This window comes from Loxodonta africana, chromosome 14, assembly GCF_030014295.1.
Source record: "Loxodonta africana isolate mLoxAfr1 chromosome 14, mLoxAfr1.hap2, whole genome shotgun sequence".
Classification (NCBI taxonomy): Eukaryota; Metazoa; Chordata; class Mammalia; order Proboscidea; family Elephantidae; genus Loxodonta; species Loxodonta africana.
The window spans coordinates 48,900,752-48,918,631 of NC_087355.1; the positions used below are offsets into that span (position 1 = coordinate 48,900,752).

At 39.3% G+C, this 17,880-nt stretch overlaps 1 protein-coding gene across 1 annotated transcript in view; it reads right to left on the reverse strand.

Annotated features, from left to right (window-relative positions):
• NIPAL2 (NIPA like domain containing 2) overlaps nucleotides 1–17,880 on the reverse strand; it is an 85,273-nt gene that overhangs the window by 15,659 nt on the left and 51,734 nt on the right. The window contains exon 6 of the mRNA XM_003408410.4: nucleotides 3,614–3,710. Coding sequence (XP_003408458.2) covers nucleotides 3,614–3,710 — 97 coding nt within the window. The remainder of the gene's footprint in view (nucleotides 1–3,613; nucleotides 3,711–17,880) is intronic.

Genomic DNA, 17,880 nt, shown 5'->3' on the forward strand with positions numbered 1-17,880 from the left:
AACAGCTCTGAAGGGTATAAAGAGAGGTCATTTTTTTCTTGTATCTTACTGCAGGGAAAATGCTTCTGGTATTTCACCATTGGGTAGTCTCCAGCTTCTGGTTTACGAAAAGTATGTTTTTTAATGCACAAGTATTCCTGTATTGTTTCAAGTCTTTGAATAGGAATGGATATTAAATTTTAGAATGCCTTTTCAGCATCTATTGAGATAATTACATGATATTTCTCCTCTGAGTCATTAAAATTATGAACCATATTAATGGAGTTCTTAAAAAACCATTCTTTTATTCTCACAATTAAATGACTAGCTAGGTAATTAATTCAAATGTTTATCGTGTGCTTAGTATGCTCAGCTCTAGGAAAGTCTTTATAATATAAATAGAACAGACATGGTCTGTGCCCTTGTGGGACTAATCTGGAGGAAGACAAGCTTATAACAATATGTAAATATGTAAGTAGAATATGCAATCACAAAGTGTTATAAATGTTGCAAAGAAAAAGAACTGGTTACATTGAGACTACTAGGCCACGATGTATTTATTCACTTTGGATTCTATTTGTTAATATGTTATTTAGAGTTTTAATTTCAGTACTCAGTGGTGAAATTACTTTACAGTGTTCTTTATTTGGGCTGTATCTTCAGATGCAAACCCTGGTGGTGTAGTGGTTAAGTGCTATGGCTGCTAACCAAGAGGTTGGCAGTTGAATGCACCAGGCGCTCCTTGGAAACTCTACTAGGCAGTTCTACTCTGTCCTATAGGGTCGCTATGAGTCGGAATCGACTCGACGGCAGTCGGTGGGTTATTTTGCAGATATGGCATCAGTATTATACTGAGTATGTAAAAAATATATATGTATATAAGCTTTCTTTCTTATGTCTTCAAATAGTTTAAACAATATCAGAATGATCTCTTCCTTAAAGATTTGAAGATTTTACCTTGGAAATTGTCTAGGTCTAGATGGTTTTTAGGATGTAGCTTTAACAACCTCCTCTGTTTCCTTCTTATTTTCCTTTAAAAACTCAGCAATTTATTTAACTTTTTATTTTTATTTGCATAATATATGTCTGATCTCTAATTTTGGGTATTTGTGCTTTTTCCTTTCTTTCCTATGGAGCATCTTTTATTAGTTCTCTTTTAAGGACTGATTACTGGATTTATTGCTTTTATATTTCCTATTTCATTAATTTTTGCCTTTAATCTTTATTAATACCTTCTTTCTGCTTTCCTTGGCTTTATTTCAAAATTTTTGTCTTCCTAATTTCTTCAGTTGAGTGCTTAATTGACTTACATTTAAAGCAATGAATTTTCTTCTGAATATAGTTTTAGTCATAAACTACAGGTTTTAAGATTAAGAGTTTTCATAATAATTTTTAAAATACAGGCTTCAGTGAAACCTTGGTTACTATTTTGGCTCAGTACACTTTAAAGAAATAGGGTTAAAATTTCTAGGTAAAAGTAGGGTTTTATTGGTTTTTACTTTCATTGTTGTCTTCTAATTTTATTTCACCATGATCTGAGAATGTGGTCTGTACTATTTCAACTTCCTGGAATTTATCAAGGATTTCTTTGTAGCCAAATACATGACCAACTTTTTAAAATGCTACACAGGCACTTGAAAGAAGGTATATTTGCAGTTTTCTGTATCTGGAGTTCAATATTAAAGCTACCACCATCTTTACATATTTGTCTGTCTACTTATCTTCCATGAACTGAGAGAAGTCCTTATTCCCCTTAGTTTTGAGTTTTCTGCTACACATCAGGTGTCAGCTAATATGTAACAGAATACGATGTTTTTGTGGGTTGTACCCTTTTATCAGTATAAATGACCACGTTTTGTCTCATTTAATGTTTTCTGCCCTGATTTTAATGTAGATAGTAATATCATAACCTTCTGCTTTCTTTTACTTTCAACCTAAGTTACCTTGCTTTAGAAGAATTTTATGGTTGTAGCCAAAATATCTCATGACCAGCAAGGGCACTGGCCAATTAGTAAGGTGCTAGCCCTCCTTTCTTTCCACCACTGCAAGGTTCATGTGGGCCCCCTGCATTAATAAACCCGCTGCCGTCAAGTCGGTACCAATTCATAGGACCCTACAGGACAGAGCAGAACTGCCCCATAAGGTCTCCAAGGCTGTTATCTTTATGGAAGCAGACTACCACATCTTTCTCCCGTGGAGCAGCTGGTGGGTTAAAACTGCCGACCTCTCAGCAGCCAAGAGCTTACCACTGCATTAATACCAAAAAACAAACAAAAAAAACCCCAAATCTATTGCTGTTGAGTCAGTTCCAACTTATAGGGACCCTATAAGACAGAGTAGAACCACCCATAGAGTTTCCAAGGAGCACCTGGTGGGTTTGAACTGACGACCTTTTGGTTAGCAGCTGTACCACTTAACCGCTATGCCACCAAGGTTTCTACTGCATTAATACTTAGTTGTTAATCAGGGCAGACCTGGGGGTTGGGAGGGTGGAGTATTGGGAAGGAGACCTTCAGGGGCCTTGGGCAGCAGCTATTTCAATAACTCTCACTAGCTGTCGGCTGAATCCAATTTGAGAACTTTTCTTTTTTTACTGGGTAAATTTACTCCATTATATTTATGATCATCACCGATAGGTATGATCTTAATTTGGCAATCTAAAATTTTCCTTATTTCCCATCTTTTCCTATATAGTGTATATTTTCTCTCCTTAGGAAAAAATACAAAAGTTCCTTTCCTGTTCTCTTGATCATCAGCATTCCTGTGCATGTATGGTGTAAATTTGTTTCTCTAAGTAACTATTCCAAACAAAAATTTTGCTAATACTAAAGAGAGAACTAGACGAGATGGAGAAATAAAAATCCCAGCACCCCATTTAACGCAGGGGCTGGCAGCCCACCCCAATGGTACAAGTACAACCTACAGAGCAATAGGATACAACATACAATGTATGGATCATCTTATTGGCAAAGAGGCAAAGGAAGAATTATAAATGAACTTAAAAAAAAAGGGAATTTCCCAAGTGGTTAAAGAGTTTTCTATGTATTGGTATATATCAGTGTGTGAGTGAGAGAAAGCAGGGGAGAGAGAAAGAATACATCGATATATGTATAATGGTCATATCTAAGCATCAGTTTTTCAAATCTTACAAAGTGCCTCTGGGAAAAAAAGGAAATGAGTGGGTAAACAACGAGTGAAAGAAAAATGGCAGTTAAGAAAAGCATACTGCTTATATTTATATTAGCCATATTTTAAAATGTTTTAAAAATGCAAAGAGGCTATTTCTTACTAATTCCTGACGCAAGTTATAAATGGGTTCATTAGTTTGTTCCTCCTTTAATATTTTTCAATTATTTACTAAGAAAAAAAATTCTCAAACTGTCAGATGCAAATAAAGATTACTAAGAAACAAATATCTTTAAATATATTTTAAAAATAATGAAATATGTATCAATTATAGAAAGACGTGAAACATAATTTGCGTAATTTAAGACTCCGTTTCTTTGCTACAAATCAGAGTTAAAACACAGAAACAATGAGCAAGAAATAGAATGCTCAAGTATTTTGCTTCAAATCTCTTTTTATGAATTAGCACAGCTAGATTAAAGAATAAGAAAACGAAGTATGTTCTCACCTAGAAGTGCCACCAGGGTTAGCAGAATCACAATGTGCTTCATTCCTCTTCTTTTATGGAAATATAGGAGAATGCAGAAAGTTAATATTTCTAAAATCTAGAAATGAAAAAGAGTTAAGTATAAATTTATTTTATACAAAGTTTTTTTAAATGCCACCCTTTTCTTTTTGATATTGCAACAGTTTTCATACAATAGTTTAGGGCGGCCATTGAGTTGCCATTGAGTCGGCTCTGACCCGCGGTAGCCCCGTGTGTGTCAGAAGTGTCAGAGTAGACCTGTGCTCCATGGGTTTCCAATGGCTGGTTTTGCAGAAGTAGATCAGATCACTAGTCTTTCTTCTGAGGCACCTCTGGGTGGACTTGAACCTTCGACTTTTCAGTTTGCAGCTGTAACCAGCAGGTGCAAGTAGTTAATGCACTCAGCTGCTTACTAAAGGTTTGGAGGTTTGAGTCCACCCAGAGGTGCCTTGGAAGAAAGGCCTGGTGATCTACTTCCAGAAAATCAGCCATCGAAAACCTTACGGGGCACGGCTCTGCTCTGGCACACACGGGGTCGCCATGAGTTGGAGCTGACTTGACAGCAACTGGTTTGGAGGTTCCTAAGGAGGAATATAAATATCTGAGCACAATAAACAGAGCCTCAGCCATCCAGACCCAGAGCCCTACACCACCTATACAGCCGTAACGCTCCAGTCTAGGTCTCCAGTCCTGAACTCCCTGCAACTTTAGTCTTGTTTATCCAGCTATCTACTACACATTTCCACATGCGTGTTTAATAAACCTATCACACTGTTTGGCATCACTTAACTCTTAATTTCCTACCTTCCCAACCTGTTCCTCCTGGGGCCCTTACCCCCTAGGTAAATGGCGCCACTATACACCCTGTTGCACAAACTACAGATTTCTCCCTTCCTCTCCCTCCCTGCCATCATCTCTCTGGATTACACGATAGCTTTTAATTCTTCTCCTTTGATTTTTCTCTACAATCCGGTCAATGAGCAGCCAGAGGAATTGGTTTAAAAATATAATTTGGATAATGAAGTATTTCATGCATAGAGATGAATATATGTGGTATACATATACTATTTATAGTAATATGTTAAGAACTCATGTGCCCTCTACCTCTATTAAGAAATAAAACCTATCAATACCTCTGAAGTCTCTTGTGTGCCCTTCCCAGTTATACTCCCCTCCTCCTATTGCCTCCACAGGAACAATAGCACTGAATTTTGTGCTTATCACTCACTTTCTTTATCACATTTTATGTATCCCCAAACAACACCCTGTTTATTTTTGCATACATTTGGACTTTATGTAAGTCGAATCATACTTGCTTTTACTGCTTGCTTTTTCACTGTGCATTCTGTTTAGGAGATTCGTCCCTGATGATACATGTATTAAAAATATAAATTAGATCCAGTCTTTTCCTTTGCTTATTAAAACCTCCTATAGTTTCCCATCACATTTAGAGTAAAATCCAAATGCTCTCCCTGGATTACAAAGACTCTGCTGACTTCTCAGACCTCATCTTTTACACTCACAGCTGGATGGTCCACTCTGTGCCAATCACAATGCCCTTTATCGTGTTTTTAATTACGGTAAAATTCAGGCAGTCCCCAGGTTGCCAAAGTCTGACTGACAGACTACTCTTATGTAAGAATGGACTGCCATAAAGAATTAAATACAATGGTTTCACCAGGAACTGATCTCTCCTGATAACACGTGTAAAGTCTGTGAGATGAAGTCTTGTCATCCTTGGTTCTAAGGAGCATCTGGGTGTACTTCTTTGAAGACAGATTTGTTTGTTCTTCTGGCATTTCATGGTATATTTGATATTCTTTGCCAACACCATAATTCAAAGGCATCAATTCTTCTTTGGTTTTCCTTATTCATTGTCCAGCTTTCACATGTTGTCATGGGTTGAACTGTGTTCCCCCAAAATATCTGTCAACTTTGCTAGTTCATGATTCCCAGTATTGTATAATTGTCTACCATTTTGTCATCTGATGTGATTTCCCTATGTGTTATAAATCCTATCACTATGGTGTAATGAGATGGATTAGTGGCAGTTATATTGATGAGATCTACAAGATTAGACAGTGTCTTAAGCCAACCTCTTTTGAGACATAAAAGAGAGAAGCAAGCAGAGAGACATGAGGACCTCACACCACCAAGAATGAAGAATAGGAGTGCTCACCCTTTGGACCTGGGGTCCCTGTGCTGAGGAGCTCCTCAAACCAGGGGAAGATTGATGACAAGGACCTTCCTCCAGGGCTGAGAAGAGAAAGCCTTCCCCTGGAGCCAATGCCCTGAATTTGGACTTGTAGCTTGCTAGACTGTGAGAGAATAAATTTTTCTTTGTTGAAGCCATCCACGTGCGGCATTTCTGTTACAGCAGCACTAGATGACTAAGACACATGCATATGAGGAGCCTGAAAATACCACGGCTTGGGTCTGGCGCACCTTAGTCCTCAAGTCGACTTTTTTTTTTTTTTTTTTTTTAACACTTTAAAGAGGTGTTTTGCAGCAGATTTGCCCAATGCAATGTGTTGATTTCTTGACTGTTGCTTCCATGGGCAGTGATTGTGGATCCAAGTAAAATGAAATCCTTGACAACTTTGATATTTTCTCCATATATCATGATGTTGCTTATTGGTCTAGTTGTGAGGATTTTTATGTTGAGGTACAATTCATACTGAAGGCTGTAGTGTTTGATCTTCATCAGTAAGTGCTTCAAGTCCTCTTCACTTTCAACAAGCAAGGTTATGTCATCTGCATATTGAAAGTTGCTAATGAGTCTCCCCTCAATCCTGATGCCATGTTATAGTCCAGCTTCTCAGCTATGCTCAGCATACAGATTTAATAACTATGGCAAGAGGATACAGTCTTGTTGCATACCTTTTCTGATTTTAAATCATGCAGTAACCCCTTGTTCTGTTTGAATCACTGCCTCTTGATCTATGTATAGGTTCCTCATGAGCATAAGTAAGTGTCCTGGAATTCCCATTCTTTGCAATGTTATCCGTAATTTGTTATGATCCACAAAGTTGAATACCTTTGCATAGTCAATAAAACACAGGTAAACATTTTTCTGGTATTCTCTGCTTTTAACCTAGAGCCATCTGACATCAGTGATGATATCCCTCGTTCCACGTCCTCTTCTGAATCTGGCTTGAATTTCTGACAGTTTCCTATTGATGTACTGCTGCAACGGTTTTTGAATTATTTTCAGAAAAATTTTACTTGTGTGTGATAATAATGATATTGTTTGGTAATTTCCACATTCTGTTGGATCACTTCTTTGGAATGGGCACAAATACAGATCTCTTCCAGTCAGTTGGCCAGGTAGCTGTCTTCCAAATTTCTTTGTATAGACAAGTGAGCACCTCCAGTGCTGCATCTGTTTGTTGAAACATTTCAGTTGGTATTTTGTCAATTCCTGGAGCCTTGTTTTCGCCAATGTCTGCTGTGCAGCTTGGACTTCTTCCTTCAATACCATCAGTTGTTGGTCATATGCTACCTCCTGGAATGGTTGAACACTGACCAATTTTTTTTTTTGATACAATGACCTTGTATATTCCTTCCATCTTCTTTTGATGCTTCCTGCGTCGTTCAATATTTGCCCATAAAACCCTTCAATATTGGAACTCAAGGCGTGAACTTTTTCTTCAGTTCTTTCAGCTTGAGAAATGCTGAGAGTGTTCTTCTCTCTTGGTTTTCTAACTCCAGGTCTTTGCACATTTCATTATAATACTTTGTCTTTCTGAGCTGCTCTTTGAAATCTTCTGTTCAGCTCTTTTACTTCATTATTTCTTCCATTGGCTTTAGCTGCTGTATGTTCAAGAGCAAGTTTCAGAGTCTCTTCTGACATCTATTTTGGTATTTTCTTTCTTTCCTGTGTTTTAAATAACATTTCACTTTCTTCATGTATGATGTCATACCACAACTCGTCTGGTCACTAGTGTTCAATGCATCAAATCTATTCTCAAAATGGTCTCTAAATTCAGGTGGGATATACTCAAGGTTGTATTTTGGCCCTCATGGACTTGTGTTGATTTTCTTCAGCTTCAACTTGAACTTGCATATGAGCAATTGATGGTGTGTTCTGCAGTCGACCCCATCCTTGTTCTAACTGATGATATTGAGCTTCTCCATCATCTTTCATATACATAGAAAGGTAAAATACATATTATATACTAAGACAAACATTTGAATAACTGATGCTAAATGAGATCCATTTATACCCGTTCCATTTGACCTACAAATTCGAGTTAAAGGCAGACTTAGAAATGGATCTCATTTGTAACCCAGGGACTGCCTGTGTATAAAACAAAACATTTGCCATTTAAATCATTCTGAAGTGCACAAACCATTGACATTAATTACCTTCACCATATTGTGCAACCATCACCATTATCTATTTCCAGAACTTTTTCATTGCCCCAAATAGAAACTCAGTACCCCTTAAGGAATAACTTCCCATTCCTCCCTTCACCCAGCCCCTAAAAAAAATGAAAAAAAAAAATCAAACTAGTAGCCGTCGAGTTGATTCTGACTCATAGTGACCCTATGGGACAGAGTAGAACTGCCCAATAGGGCTTCTGAGGAGCAGCTGGTGGATTCCAATGCTGACCTTTTGGTTAAGAGCTACGGCTACCATTAGTAGCCATAATGGTAGCCGTAGCTCTTAACCATTGTGCCAGCAGAGCTTCTACTAACCACTAATCTACCTTTTGTTTCTATACATTTGCCTACTCTAGATATTTCATACAAGAGGTATCATACAATATTCGTCCTTTTGTGTTTGGCTTATTTCACTCAAGATAATGTTTTTAAGGTCCAGCCATGTTGTAATCAAAACTTTATTTCCCTTTATGGCTGAATAATATTCCATTGTATGGATGTACCACATTTTGTTTATCCATTCATTTGTTGATGGGCACTTGAGTTGTTCCACCATTTGGCTCCTGTGTATAATGATGCAATGAACATGGGTGAACAAGACAATGGCTTTGTTGTCAGTTCTTTGAAATTCCTTGTGAAGTGCTCTTTCCCTGACCTTTGCAAAATGACTCCTTCTAGTCACTCAGTTCTCAGCTGAAATGTCATCTGCTTGAGAGACGTTCACTGACCACTCTGATCTAAAAGAGCCACCCAGTCATTCTATCACATCCCCAATTTCAGTTCACTGTAGAACGTTTTGTCATCATCCGGTATATTTCCTATCATATTTTGTGTTTCTTGTCTGTCTCCATTCTGTGACAGCAGGCGCCTTATCTGTCTGCTATCGGCACACAGTAGGTCATTAAGTATTTACAGAATTACCATGTTTTTACACAAATAATGTGCAGGCCTTCTGTGTTTGTTTGCTGGTTGTACCCTCCCCGAGAGAGGTAATTTCTTAAGTGCACTATGCTAACTGTTTTTACAGCAGCATGTGGAAGGGGATTGTGGCATGGTGGTGCTAGGGTGCCTCAAGAGGGACGGTGCGGCCAGCAAACAAACGCAGAAGGCACATGTTATTCATGTAAAAACATGCCAATGAGTAAATTGCACCTTATATTTATTATGAATGACTTACAAAAAAGCCCCCAAACTCAGATGTCTAATAAGTAAGTGTTCAATAAACATTAATTGGCTGAATGTCTAAAAGTTTCCTGCCCTTAAGAAAAATCTAGTGTAAGTTTTGAATTCTCAGCTTAATTTTTCTTTTAACTTTTCTTTTTTTGCAGCCCTTAACATAACCTGAAACTGAGTTATTACTTTTTCAGAAGAGACTATCCCTGCACTGAAATCATAAAAGGAAGGTTGACTTTCCTGACATTAACCCATTGCTGTTGAGTGGATTCCGTCCGACTCATAGTGACCCTATAGGACAGAGTAGATCTGCCCCATAGGGTTCCCACAGAGTGGCTGGTGGATTTGAACTGCTGACCCTTTGGCTAGCAGCTGAACTAACTGCTGCTCCACCAGGGCTCCTTACTTCCTGACATTACACAAGTAAAAGTACTACCACTAATTTTTCAGTTAAAAATTGCTAGAGTTAGGGACTTCACTGCTTCTAGCACTGACTTACAGAGCCCTCTATAAATCAACTTAAATCTATACTGTTTTTGTTTGGTTTTCCCTTTCATCCTTTCAGGAGGACCGGATCTGCAGTAGAACCAGATTTCCCTCATTTAAAAACCCTTACATCTAATTAAAAAAAAAAAAAAAAACATCTAATAGAGAGGATTAAATCATCCCTTAGTTTTTTCTCCTTCTGGGTAAATTCAACCAATTATTTTAACTCTCCTTTATAGGGCTGATTTGCCAAGTCTTTAATCCACTCACATTGTGCTGCAAAAGCTATTAAACTCCTATCTCCTAGCCTTCCCTAAAGCTGCCATCAAAACATGGGGTGTCCCAATCTCTGCACAACTCATCAGTCATTAACAGAAATAACCCTCCCGGCCTGTTCTTCCCTCAACCACAGGCTTCCATTTCTCACGTGATAACAATTACAACATGCAACTCAAAGCAGCAGTATGTGTGGCCGCTGTAGTCCTCGGTGGAGACTTTTTTTTTTAACACACAGGGCATGCTAGTGAAATCTATTAACATGCCAATTATTACTTTTGGGGTAGAGGAGAGTATTTCTTATTGGTTCAAAAAACTATGTATGACTTTTTTACAAATTTCATCTCTGCGGCTAAAGATAAATAAAACATGAGTTCCCATTATTCACTGAATGACTCTAGTTGCCCTGGGTTCTGCCTTCTGGCAAGAGGTCACGCAGCTCCCAGGAATAAAATATTCAAGCAGCATGAATTAACGTCAGTTTTTTCTAGGAGTATTTTTTCTCTGTCTGGAAATATCAATATTAAAGAAGCTGTGATTTCTGCAGCCAGGAAGATGCTGTGTTGCTGATTGCTATCTCAGAGGTCAGACATACCAGCACTTACTGTGAGCTTACCTCGTGCCTGCACTGTTCTCAGCGCTTTACTCGCTTTACTCGTACTAACTCACTGAACCCTCACAAAAACCTTAGGGGGTAGGCGCTATTATCATCCTCTTTTTGTTGTTGTTGGCCTCCAACTCATGGTGACTGCATGCACAGCGCCATCCCTGCAGTTGTTGTGGATCGGACCGCTGTGATCCACGGGGTTTTCATGGGCTGATTTTTCACAAGTAGATCGTAAGGCCTTTCTTCCTATTTCATCTTAATCTAGAAGCTGCCCTGAGACCTGTTCAGCATCATAGCGACACGCAAGCCTCCACTGATAGACAGGTGGTGGCTGTGCATGAGGTACGTTGGCCGAAAATAAAACCCAGGTCTCCCTCAGGGAAGGCGAGGATTCTACCACTGAACCACCACTGGCCCCCCATCATCCCCATTTACAGATGAGGAAACTGAGGCACAGAGAGATTAAATGATGCAGCTCTGGTAACTCAGCTGCTAACAGAAGGATGGCCAGTTCAAACTTATCAGCTGTTCTGTGGGAAAAAACACCTGGTGATCTGCTCTTGTAAAGATTAAAAAAAAAAAAAAAAAAACCATTGCCATCCTGTCAATTACAACTCAAAATACAGCCTAGAAAACCCTATGGTGCAGTCATACTCTGTCCTATACAGTCGCTATGAGTCAGCACCTAACAACAAGAACAATAAAGATGCCCTAATCCCAGGAACCTGTGAAGGTGTTACCTTGCAAGGTGAAAGGGATTTTGCAAATGTGATTGAAGTTACAGACCTTGAGATGGGGAGATTATCCTGGGTTCTGTGGGTGGGCTCAATGTAATCACAAGTCCTTAAAGGCAGGAAACCTTTCCAGCTGTGGTCAGAGACAGAGGCCACAAAAGACAAACCAAAACCAAACCCACTTCTGTGGAGTCGATTCTGACTCATAGTGACCCTATAGGACAGAGTAGAACCGCCCCATAGAGTTTCTAAGGAGCGCCTGGCAGATTCGAACACTGACCTCTTGGTTAGCAGCCATAGCACTTAACCACTATGCCACCAGGGTTTCCAACAAAAGACGGACCCGAGTCAAAGAATACTGGCTGCCCCTAAAAAATCCCTAGAAGGTGAAAAAGGCATGAAAATGGATTCTCCCCTAGAGCCTTTAGCAAGAAACTCAATTCTGTTGTTGTCGTCATTGTTAGGTGCCAACGAGTTGGTCCCCACATACAACAGAACAAAACATTGCCCAGTCCCGTGCCATCCTCACAATCATAGCTTTGTTTGAGCCTGCTGCTGCAGCAACTGTGTCATTCTATCTCATCGAGGGTCTTTCTCTTTTTCCCTGATGCTCTAACCTTACCAAGCATGATGTCCTTCTCCAGCGACTGGTCCCTTCTGGTAACATGTCCAAAGTACCTGAGACAAAGTCTCACCATCCTCACTCCCAAGGAATACTCTGGCTGTATTTCCAAGACAGATTTGTTCATTCTTCCGGTAGTCCATGGTATGTATATTCAATATTCTTTGCCAACGCCAAGGGCATCAATTCTTTTTCAGTCTTACTTATTCAGTGTCCAGCTTTCCCATGCATATGAGGCAATTAAATATATCATGGCTTGGGTCAGGAGCATCTTAGTCCTCAGAGTAACACTTTTGCCTTTCAAAACTTTAAAGAGATCTTTGCAGCAGATTTGCTCAATGCAGTACATCATTTGATTTCTTGATGCTACTTCCATGGCCATTGATTATGGATCCAAGTAAAATGAAATCCTTGACAACTTCAATATTTTCCCCACTTATCATGATGTTGCTTATTGGTCCAGCTGTAAGAATTTTTGTTTTCTTTATGTTGAAGTGTAATCCTTACTGAAAGCTTGTTATGGATTGAATGGTGTCCCCCCCAAAATACGTGTCAACTTGGCTAGGCCATGATTCCTAATGCTGTGTGATGGTCCACCATTTGTCATCTGATGTGATTTTCCTATGTGTTATAAATTCTACTTCTGTGATGTTAACGAGACAGGTTTAGAGGCAGTTATGTTACTGAGGCAGGACTCAGTCTACAAGATTAGGTTGTATCTTGAGTCAATTTCTCTTGAGATATAAAAGACAGAAGCAAGCAGAGGGACAGAGGGACCTCCTATCACCAAGAATGAAGAGCCAGGAGGACAGCACATCCTTTAAACTTGGGGTCCCTGCACTGAGAAGCTCCTAGACCAGAGGAAGGTTGATGACAAGGACCTTCCACCAAAGCTGACAGACAGAGAAAGCCTTCCCCTGGAGCTGGCGCCCTGAATTCAAACTTCTAGCCTGCTAGACCATGAGAGAATAAAATTTGTTTGTTAAAGCCATCCACTGTGGTATTTCTGTTACAGCAGCACTAGATAACTAAGACAAGGCTATAGTCTTGGATCTTCATCAGTAAGTACTTCAAGTCCTCTTCATTTTCAGCAAACAAGGTTGTGTCATCTGCATATCGCAGGTTGTTAATTCTGATGCTGCATTCTTCTTCATATAGTCCAGCTCCTCAGATCCTGCTCAGCATACAGACTGAATAAATCTGGTGAAGGGGGTACAACCCTGATGCATACCTTTCTTTATTTTAAACCATGCAGAACTCCGTTGTTCTGTTTGAATGACTGCCTCTTGGTATGTGTACAGGTTCCTCGTGAGCACAATTAAGTGTTCTGGAATTCCCATTCTTTGAAATGTTATCCACAATTTGTTATGATCCACACAGTTGAATGCCTTTGCATAGTCAATAAACATGGGTAACCATCTTTCTGGTATTCTCTGCTTTCATCCAAGATCCAACTGACATCAGCAATGATATGCCTCGTTCCATGTCCTCTTCTGAATCTGGCTTGAATTTCTGGCAGTTCCCTATCGATGTACTGCTGTAGCCATTTTTGAAAGATTTTCAGTAAAATTTTACTTGTGTGTAATATTAATGACATTGTTTGATAATTTCTGCATTCTGTTGGATCACCTTTCTTTGGAATGGGCACAAATATGGATCTCTTCCAGTCAGTTGGCCAGGTAGCTGTCTTCCAAATTTCTTGACATAGACAAGTGAGCACCTCCAGTGCTACAGCCATTTGTTGGAACATTTCAACTGATATTCCACCAATTCCTGGAGCCTTGTTTTTTCCCAATGCCTTCAGTGCAGCTTGGACGTCTTCCTTCAGTACCATCGGTTCTTGATCATATGCTACCTCCTGAAATGGCTGAACATAGACCAATTTTTTTTGGTACAGTGACTCTGTGTATTTCTTCCGTCTTCTTTTGATGGTTCCTGTGTCGTTCAATATTTTGCCCATAGAATCCTTCAGCATTGGAACTTTAGGCTTGACTTTCTTCTTCAGTTCTTTCAGCTTGAGAAATGCTGGGCATGTTCTTCTGTTTTGGTTTTCTTAGCCCTGCCAATATCTTAATTTTAGCCCAGTGAGACTGTGTTGAACCTCTGACCTACGATACTATAAGATAAATATTTGTGTTGTTTTAAGCTACTAAGTTTGTGTCAATTTGTTATGGAAGTAACATAAAACTAATTTAAATTTTGGTACCTGAAGAGTTTCCAGAGGAACAGAATCTTAAGGATGAGTTTTCTGAATTTATTCTGAGTTGGTTTCCTAATTTAATTAGATTTAAAGGCATTAAAGCAAAACCTGTTGTTGTTGAGTCGATTTCAACTCAAATGACCCTGTAGGACAGAGTAGAACTGTGCTATAGACTTTCCAAAGCTGTAAATCTTTATGGAAGCTGACTGCCCCAATTTTCTCCCATGGAGTGGCTGGTGGGTTTGAACCAATGACCTTTTGGTTAGCTGCTGAGTGCTTAAGCACTGTGCTACCTGGGCTCCTTCTAAAGGCACTAATGACCTGTTTTCAGTGGTAAAAAGAGTACTGGCAGTTCATGGGACGATGTGACAAAAGAGAGACACAAAATTTCACCACTGGTCACCTCATTTCCAGTACCAAAATCTGACCCTGAGTTTACCTCATCTGTTCTCACCAAGTCTTTCCTCAAAGAATAATAATAAAAAAAAAAAAACATTGCTGTTAATAGATGCCAACTCATAGCGACCTTATAGGACAGAGCAGAACTGTCCACCCTAGAGTTTCCAAGGAGCAGCTGGTGGATTAGAACTGCTGACCTTTTGGTTAGCAGCCTTAACACTTAACCACTGTGCCACCAGGGCTCCAAGAATAGCCTTTGATATTCAGAGAGTCTCTGGGTTACAAACAAGACCAGTTCCTAACTGTGTCTTTAAGTCAAATATGAAGCCTTTTCAATGATTTAAAAGCTGCAACTGCAGCAAGTGAAGGTGACTGTGATGAAGAATTTGTTGTGAGCAGGGGTTGGTTCCATCGATTCAGTGAGGGCAAATGCACATAACGTTAAAGGGCAAGTAGGAGTTGTCCCTAAGTCAGATGTTTGTAACCCAGGGACTGCCTGTAGTTTCTCTGTCAAAAAAACAACGCTCTGCAAAGGTTCTCTCTAAGGCCCAGCCTAGACAAAGACTTGGTCCTTAGAGACCAGGTTTTTCTAATTCTGCATGGAGAGGTATCTAGTGAAGTGCTGGAGGTAGACTGACTGATTTTGAATTCTGGCTCTGCCATTTGGTGCTTATGTAAATTTGGACAAGCCTCAGTTTCCCCATCTGTCAGATGCAGAGGGCTGTTTTGCAGGTTAATGACAGAACACAGTCTGAGCCAAGCATGGGCTCAGCCTGCTGTGCTGCTCAGTGACAGTTGGCTACTGCTGTGGCCAAGGGACTGTAGAAGCATCCTCTAGTGCGGACGTACAGATGCCATTTGCATTCAGACAACAAAGCAAATGAACACCATGCTACAGACATTGATGTCTTACAAAAACACAGAAGGAGTTTTTATCTCTGTTTTGCTCCATGTTTGCCTCTTAACCTTTTTCTTTTCTCTTACCATCTTCCCTTTCTCCATAGCTTTACTTCCTCGATAATATTTTAAAAAAACAAAACAAACCTGTTGGCATTGGGTAAATTCTGACTCATGACGACCTCATGTGTTACAGAGTAGAACTGCTCCATAGGATTTTCTTGGCTGTAATCTTTACAGAAACAGATCTCCAGGCCTCTCTTCTGCGGTGCCGCTTGGTGGGTTTGAACCTCCAACCTTTCAGTTAGTAGTTGAATATAAACCACACAGCAGCTTAAAAATGCTAAATGTTACATGCATATCAAATGCATATTTCACAGTTTCAAGAGCACCTTATATAATCTAAATTAGTCATATGCAGTGATAATTTTATTCTTTATCTCTCTTTTCAATGTTCATTTATCATTTCTATCTAAGAGGAGAGTCAGAGGGGCCTGGGCACAATTCACCAAAGGCAGGACCACATCATGACTGGCCTAGGCAACCATGTTACGTGGTGTGATGGAAAGCATGTTTTTCTTGAAGATTTGGTTATTTTTTTTATAGGCCCACTTTATTGAATACATTACCACGTGTGGTCTAAATGGGGGTTCTATTGTTTGAAAGGTTACTATGCCTCTGGATTAGAAATAGCTTTCTCCCTCCAGGTTTTTAACACCTGATGGTGGATTTGGAAGGGCTGACTTAATAATCAGCTTTAGGGTATAGCATTACACCAAACAAACTTGGCTCCTGCTTCTGCTGATTTAATTTTTTTTGTCTTGCAGAAAGAAAATGAAGGGTTTTATGTTCACAATAGAGATTTCATTTGAATAGGATGTTGGAGAATCTGGGTGGGCAAATGGCCCTAATCAAGGCTGCCAAAGAACATGAAGTAATTGAGGGTTAGGGATGCGTTTCCTAGCGTGGGCTCTGCAGAACGCTGGCCCTGTGAGGCACTAAAATCTTTGGAGAAAATGGCTTCTGGTCAAGTAAACCTGGGGCATGCCGGATTAACAAAATTAACTGGTCTCTTTCCTGAAGGACTTTTTCTAGCTTTTTTTTTTTTTTTTCCAATTTCTTTTGTTTTGTTTTGTTGTTGTTGAGAATATATGCAACAAAACATAAGCCAATTCAACCGTTTCTACATGTACGATTCAGTGACATTGATTACATTCTTTGAGTTGTGCAACCTTTCTCATCATCGCTTTCTGAGCTGTTCCTCCCCCGTTAACATAAACTCATTGCCCCTAAATTTCCTATCTAATCTTCCAAGTTGGTGTCACTTTCATACCAAATAGATAGTTCTTAAAAGAGCATAATGCTCAAGGCAGTCATTTTTTACTAGTTAAGCTAGACTATTGTTTGGTTTTAAGAAGACTTTAGGGGACATTTTTGGTTTAAGGTTTAAAGATTATTTTAGGGCAATAGTTTCAGGGCTTCATCCAGCCACCATGGCTCCATAAAATCTGGAGACCATGAGAATTCGAAATTCTTTCAGCATTTCCCCTCTTTTGATCAGGAATCTTCTATAGAATCATTGATCAGAATGTTCCGTAATGGTTACCTGGCACCATCCAATTTTTCTGGTCTCATGGCAAAGGACTGCTCTTAGCTTTTAACATGTTAACAAAGATGAATTTCTCAGAGGAGACCATGCTAAACAGCATCTTGCCAGACTAGTTTCACCTTGAAAATCTACTTGTTTTTGTTTTTTGGCATTGGATGAGGGGGCCACCTATCTGTAGAATACAGGTTGACAAGGGCCATTGTAATGGGAGAGTAAAGGGCATTTTGGAGGTCAAGTGTGGTGCAAACATTAACATGCTCAGCTGCTAACGTGTTAGAGGTTGAGTCCACCCAGAGGCACCTCAGAAGAAAGGCCTGACAATCTACTTCTGGAAAATTAGCCATTCAAAACTATGGAGAACAGTTCTACTCTGAGACACATGGGGTCACCATGAGTTGGCATCAACTTGACAGCAACCAGTTTTTTGATTAGCATCAGACTCTAACAGGAACAGATATGTTTTATCTTAGTTTGGATTTTAATCCATTATATTGCTGTATCTCTAAAGGCTCTAGAAGCGGTCAATTGTATAGTAAAATCTTGAGTTGAAAGAAAAAGTCTGGTTTAAATCTGTTAAATATCTAAGTAATTAATATTTAATCCTTGGATGTGGCAGATTCTGTGCTTTTTCTGCAACTATGACTGCAAAGACCATAGTTATAGTAATTAAGACTATTCTTTGAAGTATCATTCACCTAACTGATTTTGTATTACACCAAGTACAATACATACCTGAATTGCCTTTCAGAGCTGATCGAATAACTAATAAAGAAAAATGTCTAAAAATCTGGATAAATTTTCTATTTTACAAAAGTGGGATTGTAAAATTGTATTGTAGATTGGCTAATATCATCCAGGGA